Genomic DNA, 14,282 nt, shown 5'->3' with positions numbered 1-14,282 from the left:
TACCTTTGATCCATCTGTAAATTTTAGAGTTAGAACTCTAACTTTGTTTTTTGCAAATACATAGCTCATTCTCCCAACACAGTTTATTGAATTAACCATCTTTTCTCCAATGATGTGATGTGGTGCCTTTATCATACACTAAATTCCCATGCATATTTGAGTCTCTTCCTGTCTGTTCTGTTTTCTGTTCCACTGATTCACCTGCCTATATTCATGGTCCAGTACCACACTGTTCTGATGGCTGTAGCTCTGCACTATATTTTGGTGTCAGGTTAGATCTTCCATAAAGGTGATTTGGATATAAGTCTCCCCGAGGTTCAAAGAGCATTGCATATGCCCAGTGCTAGCCACAGCCATGCTCAGCAGCCTGCTGGCTGGGACCAGAGACTCGGTCCCAAGTTCTGGCTGTGCCACTAAGGGCTGGGTGACCTTGAGCAGTCCACCTCACCCTTCGGAACCTGTGTTTAGAAGGGGACCCCTGCCAGCCCCAGCATCCTCCAGTTCCAAGATACCAGGGCAAGGGCACCAGGCAAGATTGTGAAAGGACAGCCACTGGCTGCTTCCACAGGAAGTCCCCTAGATGAGCACAGGAGATTGGGTCGCTGGGGAACGGAAAGGGTGATTGAGCAAGAGACAAGGCTGTTAACAGTCACAGAGCTCGCGGGCTCCGCAGGGCGGCGGCCACCTCTTCACCACGTCCAGGACTGCGGGGCTGCGTGGCCGACTGGGAGCCTTGGAGAGGTGGGAGCCACCTGGAGTTGCCATGCTTCTTTTACTTTGGGGGATGAGGATGGAGGGAGCTGTGGTCCCTGTCTGGCTCCTGCGGCATGGGCGCAAGGGAGGAGCCCTCTTCCCCACGCGCTCGAGCCCTCTGCGTGGTTTAGCGGGGGGCAAGGGGCGGTTGGGCCAGAGGGTAGATTACGACCCTTAAAAGGCCATGTGACCTGGGGCACGTCACCTGGCTTCCCAGAGCCTCAGTTTCTCTGTCAGTTAGTGAGGGGAGGAGGAGGACACGCAGAGAGGAACAAGGCACTAGGTGGTCTCAGGCCCACAGCTCGGCAGTCTTGTTCAGTGAGTGACTATGGCTGTCACCTGCAGTTAGTGACGCGGTGGCGGGAAGGGCAGACCGGGTTCCCAGCCCCTCTGGTGACAGCGGAGGAGACCGGGAGCCCTGAGGCCCTAAAGGTGCCAGGCTGTGACTCCACGCCGCCCGGGCCCCATCCTTCCTGCCCGGCTTCCACCTGGTCCCACCGTGGGGGGCGATGCCTGTCGGTGCCTGAGGAGGAATGCCTTTGCTCTCACCTGTGGCTTCAAGACGCTGTGATTTCTTTTTGGTTTTTTTTGAGACAGAGTCTCACTCTGTTGCCTGGGCTAGAGTGCTATGGGGTCAGCCTAGCTCACAGCAACCTCAAACTCCTGGGCTCAAGCAACCCTCCTGCCTCAGCCTCCCGAGTGGCTGGGACTACAGGCATGCGCCACCATGCCCGGCTAATTTTATATATATATATATATTTTAGTTGTCCAGCTAATTTCTTTCTATTTTTAGTAGAGACGGGGTCTCCTGTCACTCTTGCGCAGGCTGGTGTTGAATTCCTGACCTTGAGCGATCCTCCCGCCTCGGCCTCCCAGAGTGCTAGGATCACAGGCGTGAGCCGCCTCGCCCGGCCTGAACTCTGTGATTTCTTAGGCGAGGAGTGTGGGGAGGGTGGTGGTGCCGAGGGGCTCTGTGTCCCCGCCGTGAGGGGTCTCGGCTGTGAAGGGCACGAGGTACGACGGCCACTGAGGGAATGTGAGGGAGGAGGGGGCATGGGGGGTGCCCCGCTGGCTGGCTCTGAGGGCTGTCGGGGTGAGGCGCTGCGTGACTGGGGCTGACGGGAGGGTGCACGCTCATGCATTGACTGAAGGATGTCCCGCTGTCTCTGAGCAGCCCAGACGGCACAGACTGTTTTCAGGGCGTGCTGTGACACCGTGATGGCTGCTGTGACTGATCAGAGCAGAGGGTGGAGCGTGCCATCCTGACTGATGGTGACAAGTGACCAGCTGTACCTCGTGATGACTGCGGGGCACCTGTTGACAGATTCGGAGGGGACCCCTGGGTGTCCCTCCTGGGAGAGAAGCACTGACTGGCCAAGAGGGCAGATGCTCAGGGCGGGGGCTGGGCGAGTGTCCGGAAGGTGCTGGAAATGGCGGCTGCAGAGGTGCAGCTTGGCTGGGAACTCCCCAAAAGCCATGTCAAGAGCGGCCCATGTCCCGGGATGTGGCTGCAGGAAACATTGCAGGGTTGTGACTTCTGTCACTCTGGGGGACAGTGGCAGACCCAGTTCTAGGTTCCCACAGTGGGCTCTTCCCCCAGCGCTTCAGTTCTGGAGGCTTCTGCACTGGGAATCTTATCTCGCTGCCTTGCTCGTGTTATCTCCGTCCGGAAGTACACTAGAAACTGCTCTGAGTTTCCAAGTACCGTGACTGGGTCTCCCCACGTGAGCAAAGCCTGCCCACGTCCGCCCTGCCCCAAGGTGCTTGTCCCTCCCCCCAGGGCATTTGTGACACCCAATGGGCCTTCTGCCCTCTGAGGAGCTACCTCCCCAGGAAGTGGTCTTAGGGGAGTCCATCCCCAGCCAACCAGGAGAGCAAAATCTGGTGCCAGCTCTACTGCTGACACCATGGCTTGGGCGGGTCACTCTGCCTTGCGGAGCCTCCCTCAGTTTCCTCATCTGTAAAATGGGGATAAATTGTATCTGTACAGAACCCAGCTTTTATGTGGCTTAAATAGAATTTCACCCTCATCAATGTCATCACCACTGCTGTCACTGCTGCCTTTACCCGGTGGTCACTGTGTGCCAAGCACAGTTGTAAGTGCTTTACAGGACCATACACTCAGCAGATAATTGCTGAGCACCAGCTGTAGGCCAAGCACTGCTCCAGGCATTGGGATGGAGCAGTGAGTAAAAGAGTAGACTCCTGGCCGGGCGCGGTGGCTCAAGCCTGTAATCCTAGCACTCTGGGAGGCCGAGGCGGGCGGATTGCTCAAGGTCAGGAGTTCGAAACCAGCCTGAGCAAGACCCCGTCTCTACTATAAATAGAAAGAAATTAATTGGCCAACTAATATATATATATATAAAATTAGCCGGGCATGGTGGCGCATGCCTGTAGTTCCAGCTACTCGGGAGGCTGAGGCAGAAGGATCGCTTGAGCCCAGGAGTTTGAGGTTGCTGTGAGCTAGGCTGACGCCACGGCACTCACTCTAGCCTGGGCAAGAAAGTGAGACTCTGTCTCAAAAAAAATAAAAAAATAAAAAAATAAAAGAGTAGACTCCTTACTCACAGGAGGCTTATATTTTAGTAACAGAAGATGGAAAATTTAGAAAATAAAGGAGGAAAAGACTCAATTCTCAGAAATCCTAGGAAAAAGTGAAGCAGGAAAGAGAGGTGGGTCATGGGAACTGGTGTTTCAACTTTATCTTGTCTCATCCTCATGGCAACCCCGTGTGGTAGATAATATCCCATATTTCCAGTGAAAAAACTGAGGCACAGAGTTGTTAGGTGACTTGCTCAAGGTTGCACAGCTAATGAGCAGCAGAGCTGGGAGAGGCAGAGGTCTGCCTGACTCCAGAGCAAGGGGGAGTCACTGGGGAGTGACTGGGGAGTCACTTACCCTCTTGGGCCCCCTTCCCCACATCTCTAGGTAGGGAGAGTGGGACGTACCTCCTTGCGGTGGTGAGGCTCAGTGAGTCTGTCTTTGATTGTAACCCACAGGCCTGGAGCTGCCAGGCCAAGCCCCATTAGCCGCTGAAGCGTCACGGGGTCATGGAGGAAGGGGACTCCCCTCCTAGGGGGCTGGTGAATGGAGCTGGACGGTGGCCTTCTGGGTGTGGACAGATGTGGCCCAAGGAGGGGTGCCCAGCGGGCCATTGTTTCTATGGGGCAATGTGGGGCTGAGTGGAGGGCGGGAGACAGTGGGTGAGGGACAGACACTGGGTGAGGGGACTTCTCTGTTCAAATCCCTGGAATCTCATTGTTGGCTTTTTTCTCCCTGTTTTTTATTTGGAAGACTTTCAAATCCTCAGAAGAGTTGAGCAAACAGTGCAGTGAATTGCACCAGTGGCTAACGTTCCCCATCCGCACTCTCTCTCTCACACACACGCATCACACAGTTTTTGTTTGTTGTTTGTGCATCTACTTGGAACCATTCGAAAGTGAATCGCAAGCATCATATCCTCCATCCCTAGCTACTTCATCACATCTTTTAGAGACAAGGGTAGTCTCCCACATGCCTACGACCAAACTTTCTCGCACCTAAGAAATTCTACATTGCTTAATATCATCTAATGTGCAATCCAAATTCAAATTTCCCCAGTTGTCGCCCAAATGTTCTTTTTTTTTTTTTTTTTTTTTTTTGAGACAGAGTCTCACTTTTGTTGCCCTGGCTAGAGTGAGTGCCATGGCGTCAGCCTAGCTCACAGCAACCTCAAACTCCTGGGCTCAAGCAATCCTTCTGCCTCAGCCTCCCGAGTAGCTGGGACTACAGGCATGCACCACCATGCCTGGCTAATTTTTTGTATATATATTTTTAGTTGGTCAATTAATTTCTTTCTATTTTTAGTAGAGACGGGGTCTCGCTCAGGATGGTTTCGAACTCCCAACCTCGAGCAATCCGCCCGCCTCGGCCTCCCAGAGTGCTAGGATTACAGGCGTGAGCCACTGCGCCCGGCCCCAAATGTTCTTTATTCCTACTTTTTTCTCTTTTTCTAAAAGGGGTTCTAATTAAGGATCACACATTATGTTTATGTGTCATTTCTCTTTGGTCTCTTGAAGATAGAACTATCTCTGCCTTGTTTTTTCTTTTACACCATCAACATTTTTTAAGAGTCTATTCAGTTGTCCAGGAGAATGTCCCACATTCTAGAGGACAGTGTGAGTCAGGGGAGCAAGTAGTAAGGGGGTGAGCTCCCAGTGCATGTCCAGAGCAGGGCCTGGTCCCAAGAGGGGTTCCAGGGTCAAGTATGATCTCTCCTGCCCTGGAGCTCACGGCTAAGCTATGTCACCTCCCCCAGGAAGCCCTCCTGACTAGTGAGTTGCTCCTTTTCCAGTGCTCTCCCGGCACTTGACGCACTGGTTTGCTGCCCCTTCCATGCCGCACTGTAATCATGTTTGTGTCTTCTCCCGTGAGGCTGAGTGCCTCTAGGGGAGACCAGGAGGTAGTCTCACCTCTCCGTACAGGCCCAGGGCTCTGCTTGGGTGCGCGGGTTGTGTCCGCACAAGTGGGGCCTGGCATCGGTCCATATTCCACCTGTCAAACCATGAGCCTCGGTACTGGGCTGTGTCTGCCAGGGGGAAGAAGCGCCTTTTCCTAATTCACCCGAGGGAAACATGGATCATGGCAGGCCTGCTTAGCATTGTGCTGGCATTCAGTTGGTGCCCAGTAAATGCTTGTCGCTTAATGCTTGTGCATGATAGAGCTTGGGAAGGGTTGGGGCAGAAGGGAATCTCGGAAGAGGTGCACTGGTAACTATTCTTCTGGGGGGGCGGGTGCCCCGGTGGGTAGCATTTGCCGATTCCCATGGTGTAGACACTCCCACGTGGCCGATGGCAAGCCACTGAGTGAGGAAGAGACCTGCACAACTGGCTCTCGTGAGCCCCTCAAATCGGACTCCAGCACATCACTGCAGGTTTAAATTATGGTCTGCATAAAACTGCACCTGAAACAGACTTTGAAGAGGGAGAGAGGGAGAGAGAAAGAGGGACTCTACTTCGCTTTGAAGCCGGGGCCTCCCCAGGGTGAGCAATTGCCTGTGGGAGGAGACTTGCCCAAGGGGAGGCCGGCCATGAACCCAGCCCCCAGGAAGGAGCCCGCCCTGCCTGAGGCACAGCCCTCTGACCAGCCGGCTTGGCCTGTCTGCGGCCTTTGGCCCCAGCAGAGAAAGCCCCGAGGGGCGAGTCCTCCGTCTGACAGACCTCTTCCAGACCCAGCCTCCCTCTTCCTTGCCCTGGGGGCCTCGCCTGACCTTCGGGGACAGATGAAGGGCCCCAATTAACGAATTTGACAACGCTCACTTGAGCACCTACTGTGTGCCAAGGGGCTGGAGAGCAGCGTGGACCAGGGCACACGAGACATGCCCAGGGGGAGCCCGGGGCATCCTAGGACCTTGGCCTGCTTGAGCGGCTGCAACAGGGCACCCCAGAATGGGCCATTTACACAGGACAGATATTTATTTCCCCACAGTTCTGGAGGCCGGGAGTCCAAGTTGGAGGGGCTAGCATCCGGCAGGGCCTTCCTGCTGTGCCGTCCCGCAGCGGAAGGCGGAAGGGCAAGAGGGAGCACGAGAGAGCCACAGGGAGCTGCACTCATCCTTTTGTGAGGAGCCCTCGCGGCAGTGACAGTGACCCTCTCACGAGGGTGGGGTCCCCGTGACCCAAACGCCTCCCATTCAGCCCGCCTCCCTGGGGACAAAGTTTCTAACTCATGGCCTTTGGGAGACACATTTAAACCATAGCAGGGGCCGGATGCGGTGGCTCTCGCCAGTAACCCTGGCACTCTGGGAGGCCGAGAGGGGCGGATCGCTCAAGGTCAGGAGTTTGAAACCAGCATGAGCAAGAGCGAGATCCCGTCTCTTGTAGAAATAGAAAGAAAGAAATTAGCTGGACAACTAAAAATACATAGAAAAAATTAGCCGGGCATGGTGGCGCATGCCTGTAGTCCCAGCTACTCAGGAGGCTGAGGCAGGAGGATCGCTTGAGCCCAGGAGTTGGAGGTTGCTGTGAGCTAGGCTGACGCCACGGCACTCTAGCCTGGGCAACAGAGTGAGACTCTGTCTCAAAATAAATAAATAAAATAAAGCACAGCAGGGTCACAGACAAGGGGGCACTAGACCCGGCTTGAGCGCAGGGGTGACAGCAGGGAAGGCGGCCGCTAAGGTGAGGCAGGAAAGGTGTCAGGGGGCAAGGGGTGCGAGAGCTGGGCGTTTGGGGCCAAGGGAGCAAGGGTGGGCGGGAGTCGGGCACTCTAGGGTCTCCAGGGGTTCCAGTGGGTTGGTCAGGTGGCAAGGGCAGGGAGGTGGCAGGACAAAGCAGGAGCCACATGGGGCAGGACCCTTAGCGCTGCCTGCCGGGGGAGGTCCTGCTTCCCGTGGGCGGGCGTGTGGGAGGAGCAGGGAGAGGGGCTGGAGCAGAGGACGGTGGGTGACAGAGGGCGGAGGTGTGGGGGAGGCATCCCTCCCGCGGGCCGGGTGGGTCCCTCTGAGCGGAAAGGTGAGAGGCAGTGAGCCAGAGCAGCGGCCGAGACGGCTGGGGAGGCGGCGTCTGGCCCTCGCAGCGCGGCCCTGGAGGGCTCTGTGTCCCCCTCTCCAGGCCAAACACCAGCACCTGTTCTGCACGAGGGCTGTTTGATCTAATGGCCAGAGACTTCTCTTTCTTTTTTCTCGTGCTGCCTTGTCTCAGATGAGAAGACTTTTGATCGCTGGGCTGACCTGCAGGAGACGAGGGCACGTGGGCACTTGGGGAAGGGCGTCCAGGCAGGGGACCCGAGGAAGGGCCAAGGCCCTGAGCGGGACGTGCTGGGGCCGTGGTGGCTGGGACATGAGGGCAGAGACCTGGCAGGTGGTCAGGCGGGGCTTCGTCACCGTGGCCGAGTTCTCCCAGGGGTGATGGGAGCCAAGGGAGGCGTTTGAGCTATTAGAGGGTTTGACTGTTCAGCAGCCCAGTGCCCCTCACTTATTCTCTGTCCCCAGGGCCAAGGCACCATGGAGAGTGGACAGCAAGTGTCTCGCAAAGGCCGGAAGCTGGGCTCCAGCCGGCGGCGGCAGACAAGAGAGCCAGCTGACGGCCAAGATGCCCCTGCGGCCCCAGGGCCAGAGTCCTGGTCCTCTCAGGCAGCTACAGAGCTGCAGAGCTTCTTCCAGGACTGTGGTGCCCAGGAGAGGGGCTTTGTCACCCGTGAGGACATGGCGGTGAGCCCAAGGGCCCCATCTGACCCCCTGAATCCCTTTTCTGTAGCTTCCTGAGGCTTCCCGCCCCTGGAAGGCAGTGCTTGCCTATTGTTTCCCCTTTCTCTCATCTAAAATTTGCTCTCAGAAAAGGCTAGGAATCTATTTATACTAACATGTAAATGACTGATAAGGCTTTGCCTGTTACCTTCTTCCAGAAACATTTGCATTTTAACAAAGGAAGGGACTTTAAACCAAAGAAGTACTGTGCAAATGGTATATAATGTTAGGCTCATTGGGCAGAGAAGTTTATCTTGGGGAACAATCAGAGCCCTGGAAACTAAACCCTGTTGCTGACTGCAAACCTCAATGAAACATTGCATCGACCATGGTTGTGGGTCCCAATAAGGAGTCTTAGGCTATGTCCTAGACCAAGTTTTCTTTGGTTTCTCCCCATTCACTGTCGAGGGTCCCATGCTGGAGATGCCCTGGGCCTGCTGCCTCCCCCAGATGCTGCTCTGTGCTCTAGACTTTGTCCTTTCCTCACCCATCCAACCCTAGAGTCCATCCCTCAGGGCCACAACAAGGTGTGAATAACTGATGTTAAAATATAATTTTAAAACAAATTTTTAAAAATGAGTCCAGGCACAGTGGCTCATGCCTATAATCCCAGTACTTTGGGAGGCTGAAGTGGCAGGATCGCTTGAGGCCAGGAGTTTCATACCAGCCTGGGCAGCAGTATAGTGAGACCTCCCCCCCCAAAAAAAAAAAAGAAAGAAAAGAAAAATTAGCCATCCATGGTGGCACATACCTGTAGTCCCATCTACTCAGGAGGCCGAGGCAGGAGGATTTCTTGAGCCCTGGAATTTGAGGCTGCAGTAAGCTATTATGATACCACTGGTGACAGAGAGAGACTCTGTCTCAAGAAAAAAAAAAAAAGAAAGAAAGAAAATAAAGACTTCTGAGTAAATATTAATATAAAATCAACACTTATCAAAGGTCTTATCTAATGAATTATTATTAATAATGAGGGAATCAGTAAGATGTTATGACTGCTTCAAAGAGTATTTGAGAAGCTAGGATATTTATAGGCAATTTGACAGAAAAGTGTTAGGATAAGATTGATGAATTCAATTTAAAAGATGGCTAATGTCCAACTGTCCATAAATCTTTGGGGCTATCTGTTCTGTTCTACTAGACAAAAATTATTTTCATCTCTCCTGGATAAAAATCTACAAGTTAACAAGTAACTTCAGTAAGTCTAGGAACCTTTAATTAAAGATAAAATAACGAGATGAAGTAAGTCCATTTCTCTAGTCTAGACGATGCTTGGGTGGTCTTTGCTTCTGTATAATATTGAAAGAATGTGCTGTCTACCATTTTGCCTTATTTCCAAGTTTCAGATCATTTTTCTGTGACCGTAAGTAATCTCCACAGCTTTTTCTTGATGGATAAAAGGCTGGTCTCATTAGGCTGGGCTTGGTTATTTCCATAGGTATAGTGGGGCTGTAAATTAAACATATGGGCCTCTTCGAATTTGCTCTGCTCTACAAAGGGAGACCTTCACAGTGTTGAGCCATTTTAGCTTCTGTCCAGAAGTCTTCATATGGAATCTTAGACTGGATTTTTAAAACCTCTGTAGTTTGCTCATCTATTGAGTGACCAACTAACTGTTCCTGTTTTCCAAGGACTGAAGGGCACTTGGGATGTGGAACTTTGAGTCCTAAAACTGGGAGAGTCCTGGGCAAACTGGGCCAAGGTGGTCATCCTACTTGTATCCTAAGGCTAGAAAACAAAGCCCAAGATGTCACCTGCAGCGCCTATACACTTGAGTGACTACCTCTGTTCTTGACGTCCCCAAGTTTTCTGCCAAGAGGCAGCCTTCCTGACCACGGGTTCCAGGCTAGCGTCCTGGCAGGACCTTGCAGGCACTGGCTCCATGGGTGTTCCTTACAGAGGGCTTGTCACACCCCATTAAATGAGAATCACTCTATAAAACAGCACTCCAGGTAGGGCCGTGCTTGCACAATTGATTTATCCAATTATAGCCTGGAAAAAAGGAGGGTAAAGTCTATTGAACCTATAAAAATAACTATTAATATATTGCCATGGAAAGTAAGGAGATTCAGTAAAAGTATTGGTTTATCCTCATAATGTTTGGAAATAAAAAAATTTTTTAAAAAGTGGGAGAAACTTAGGAAAGTTAACCCCAGACAGTGGGACTCTGCTATGTGGTATCTCCGTCCAACCAATATGGTGTCTTATTTTATCTCAACAAAATTCAACATCATTTAGGTTAACACCTCTGCTCTCTTTTAAAATAAAAGACAACACCTTGAAAAAAAAAAAAACTATTGGTTTCTGAATCATGAAGAGGGAGGACAGGGAGATTCAGATACCATTTAAAATGTTTAATTTCAGTTTACAAAAACATAATCTGCTAAATTGAGGATTAGAAACAGTTTAAGAAGACAGAGAAAGAACTTCCTCACAGATCTGTTAAAGTAGAACAATAAAAAATAATATCCACCATATTCCAACAAATAGCCACAACTAGATTTCCTTCATCTGTTCCTTTCATGCCACATAATTAAGGTTTTTTTTTCTGTGGGATCTTGGGTAAGCTGTCTGCTCTTGGGCTCAGAAGAGTCCTAGAAATCCTCAATCTGCTAGCTCAGTCTGAAGGTCATCCAAGGTCAGCTCAGAAGCTTGTACCCAAGTGAAGCATAAATAGTTTACAGAACCTGGTACAGCTCTTTTTCTCCAGTCTTCGAGTTTGCCCCTCTTTGCTGAAGACACAAACTGTGACCTGCAGCTTGTAACAGAGTCTTTAGGCAGGGACAGGAAAGCAGAAGCCTGTCTAGTGATAGGATTGACAGGCTGTGGTTGTTTATTGCAATACCTAATACTATCAGAAGGGAGACAGTAAAATTCTCTGCTGGGGTACAGGATATAACTATTTCATGAGAGTTTGATCAGTATTTCCCCAGAAATTAAGAACGTACTATGGATGGCAAAGGCATTGAGAATTTCCACAGCCTTCCCATAAGGCATGCAATTTCTGAAATATTTATATTAATAGCATTTTACCTATGTAAACTTAGCCTAGGAGAGGCTGAATAGCTCTTCTGATTTGGCCATTCTTTCCATGATGCTCTTATAATAGTGTTGAGGTATTTAATAAATATAGAGAAAGATAACCTAACATTTTTATTTTATTTTTTTCTAAATTTAAGATCTGATCTTGGGAAGGCAAAATCAAAAGAGCTGTCAGAGGAGGTTTGGGCACTAGATTAAGATAGGATCATGGGTACCCAACAAATAGTACTTGGTTATCTAATTAATTGAAATAACAATAAAATAAAATATTTTTAAAATAAACATAGGAGAATGCAACATGATTGCAAGAGTAGTTAGTCCTTTTATAAAGGAGATGCCTTTGCTTTTTTTTTTTTTAAATTAGGACAAAATAAGGTCAAAGCAAAGCATAGAAAATTATTCTGGTGAGACAGAATTTCTGCTATCTGGGCAGCTTACACAGAAGAGAAATAGTAACCTCCTTTAACTCTTGCTAGGAGCTCTAAAACCCATTTATTATTTTAGTTGAGATAAAGCCAAATTCTAGCTTTTTTTTTTTCTTTTTGAGACAGCGTCTCACTGTGTTGCCTGGGCTAGAGTGCCGTGGTGTCAGCCTAGCTCACAGCAACCTCAAACTCCTGGGCTCCAGCAATCCTACTGCCTCAGCCTCCTGAGTAGCTGGGACTACAGGCATGCGCCACCATGCCCGGCTAGTTTTTTGTATATATATTTTCAGTTGGTCAATTAATTTCTTTCTATTTTTAGTAGAGACGGGGTCTCGCTCAGGCTGGTTTCGAACTCCTGACCTCTAGCAATCCGCCTGCCTCGGCCTCCCAGAGTGCTAGGATTACAGGCGTGAGCCACCGCACCTGGCCTGTTCTGTTTTCTGTCGCTGCAGATTTGGCCACTCTAGATACCTCGTTATAGGTGGAATCATACAGTATTTGCCGTTTGGTGACTGGCTTATTTGATTAACAGAATGTCCTCAAGGTTCAGCCATGCTGTAGCATGCGTCAGAATTTCCTTCTTTTGTAAGACTAAATATTATCCCATCGTACGAGTACATCCCATTTTGTCACCCATCCATCGATCGAGGAACACCTGGGCTGCTTTCATCTCTGGGCTGCTGGGAATGTGGGTGCAAACGTCTTAGGCTCTGCTTCCCCGGCACAACTTTGCAAAGTAGCAAAAATGAATTCCCTTATTAACATGTGTGAAGAAGTAGTAAAAAGACATAAAATTATGCTTAGAATCAATGTTTCAGTATTACATTTTTCTTAAAAATTATCCAGGTAGCCAAAAATTATTTATTAATTAATGTAACAATATTAACTCAGGTTTTTAAAGTATCTAAGGATATTGGGAATTGTGTTTAAGGTGACACACTATAAAATATAATTACTGTTGATAGTTCTGGTGAGTTTGATCACTTTTTGGCCATAAGAAACAAATTTAAAAAAATGAGAAAAATAAAAATATAAATTAAAAAAATATATATAATTACTGTTGATAGGAAATTTATTTGTTAGAATGATGAATCCATTTAATTGAACACAAATTGACATTTTTATAATCTCGAATGTATGTAAAGATAATGTTAACTTATTTGATCAGTAAGCCAAAGCGAGAAGTATAGAAAATTCAGATTAACTAATTTCCTCACAAAAAACAAATACAGATCTTATAAAAAATAGAATGTAAACTAATACTTAACATAAAACATAGATAGCTATTAAGTCATTAATTATGAAATGTCTGATTTTGAATCAAAAGTTTAGTTTATTATATCTCAAACAAGAAACAGTACAATCAATCAAAGTATGCACCTAAACTATGGACACAGTTTTGCCATTTTAATGGTAGCTTGCTTATGCCAGCAGCAAAGAAACTTGGAGAGCAAGTGGCGATGAAATCACGAAAGTCTTTTTCCACAGCTTGTTGAGAATTGAATATTTTCCTTGCAAGAAGTGGTCCAAAGCCTGGAAGAAGTGGTAGTTAGTTGGTGCAAGGTCTGCTGAATACGGTGGGTGACAGAGAGTTTCCCGGTCCAGCTTCTGCAGTTTGAACAGCATTGTTTGTGCGACGTGTGGTTGAGCATTGTCTTGCAAGAGGATTGGCCTGTATCTATTGACCAATCTCGGCTGCTTAATCACAAGTGTCCTCATCATTTTGTTCAGCTGATTGCAGCAGACATCTGCTGTCATCGATTGACCAGGTTTCATGGAGCTGTAGTGGATAATACCAGCACTGGACCACCAAACACACACCATTAGCTTTTGTTTTTTTTTTTGATGAATATTTGGTTTTGGACTGTGTTTTGGCACTCCATCTTTGTCCAGCCATTGTGCCAAACGCTTGTGATTGTCAAAAAGAATCCATTTTTCATCATACATAACAATACAGTGTAGAAATGGTTCACCTTTATGTCATGACAGCAAAGAAAGGCAAGATTCGAGACAATTTCCCTGCCGACACATTCGTTTAATTCATGTGGAACCCATCTATCCAGCTTCTGTATCTTGCCAATTTGTTTCAGATGCTCTAATATTGTTGGAATAGTAACGTCAAACCTCGCTGCTAATCCACATGTAGGTTGAGATGGATTCGCTTCCACTACAGCTCATCATTACCCACCTTGGTCTCTGGTTGACCGTGTAGCTCATTTTCAAGATTAAAATCACCAGAACAGAACTTCTCAAACCATCGAAGTACTGTGTGTTCATCAGCCACATCCTTCCCAAACACGTCATTGATATTTTGAGCTGTCTGCGCTGCTTGAAAATAACGTGAATTTTTGACTTAGCCGTGGTTTCACAAAAATTGATGTAAAAAAACATTTGAAAGGCCGGGCGCTGTGGCTCACGCCTGTAATCCTAGCTCTTGGGAGGCCGAGGCGGGCGGATTGCTCAAGGTCAGGAGTTCAAAACCAGCCTGAGCAAGAGCGAGACCCCGTCTCTACTACAAATAGAAAGAAATTAATTGGCCAACTGATATATATATAAAAAATTAGCCAGGCATGGTGGCGCATGCCTGTAGTCCCAGCTACCCGGGAGGCTGAGGCAGAAGGATCACTCGAGCCCAGGAGTTTGAGGTTGCTGTGAGCTAGGCTGACGCCACGGCACTCACTCTAGCCTGGGCAGCAAAGCGAGACTCTGTCTCAAAAAAAAAAAAAAAAAAAAAAATTTGAAAGATAATCACAAGCCAAAATGTGCATTTGAAAGACTGAGGATGTATCTTCACAATAAACACAAAACAAGAAGTGTCGAAGTGAAATGTCAGAGATATC

At 48.8% G+C, this 14,282-nt stretch overlaps 1 protein-coding gene across 1 annotated transcript in view; it reads left to right on the top strand.

Moving 5' to 3' along the window:
* The first annotated feature begins 553 nt into the window (after nucleotides 1–553).
* RAB44 (RAB44, member RAS oncogene family) overlaps nucleotides 554–14,282 on the top strand; it is a 32,183-nt gene continuing 18,454 nt past the window's right edge. Inside the window, exons 1-2 of the mRNA XM_020286969.2 lie at nucleotides 554–741; nucleotides 7,724–7,942. Of these exons, the coding sequence (XP_020142558.2) occupies nucleotides 7,736–7,942 (207 nt within the window). The 5' untranslated portion in view covers nucleotides 554–741; nucleotides 7,724–7,735. The remainder of the gene's footprint in view (nucleotides 742–7,723; nucleotides 7,943–14,282) is intronic.

The sequence above is a fragment of the Microcebus murinus genome, chromosome 5, assembly GCF_040939455.1.
Source record: "Microcebus murinus isolate Inina chromosome 5, M.murinus_Inina_mat1.0, whole genome shotgun sequence".
NCBI classification, from domain to species: domain Eukaryota; kingdom Metazoa; phylum Chordata; class Mammalia; order Primates; family Cheirogaleidae; genus Microcebus; species Microcebus murinus.
Note: the sequence above shows the minus strand (reverse complement) of the source record. Positions and strands in the feature narration are given on the sequence as shown.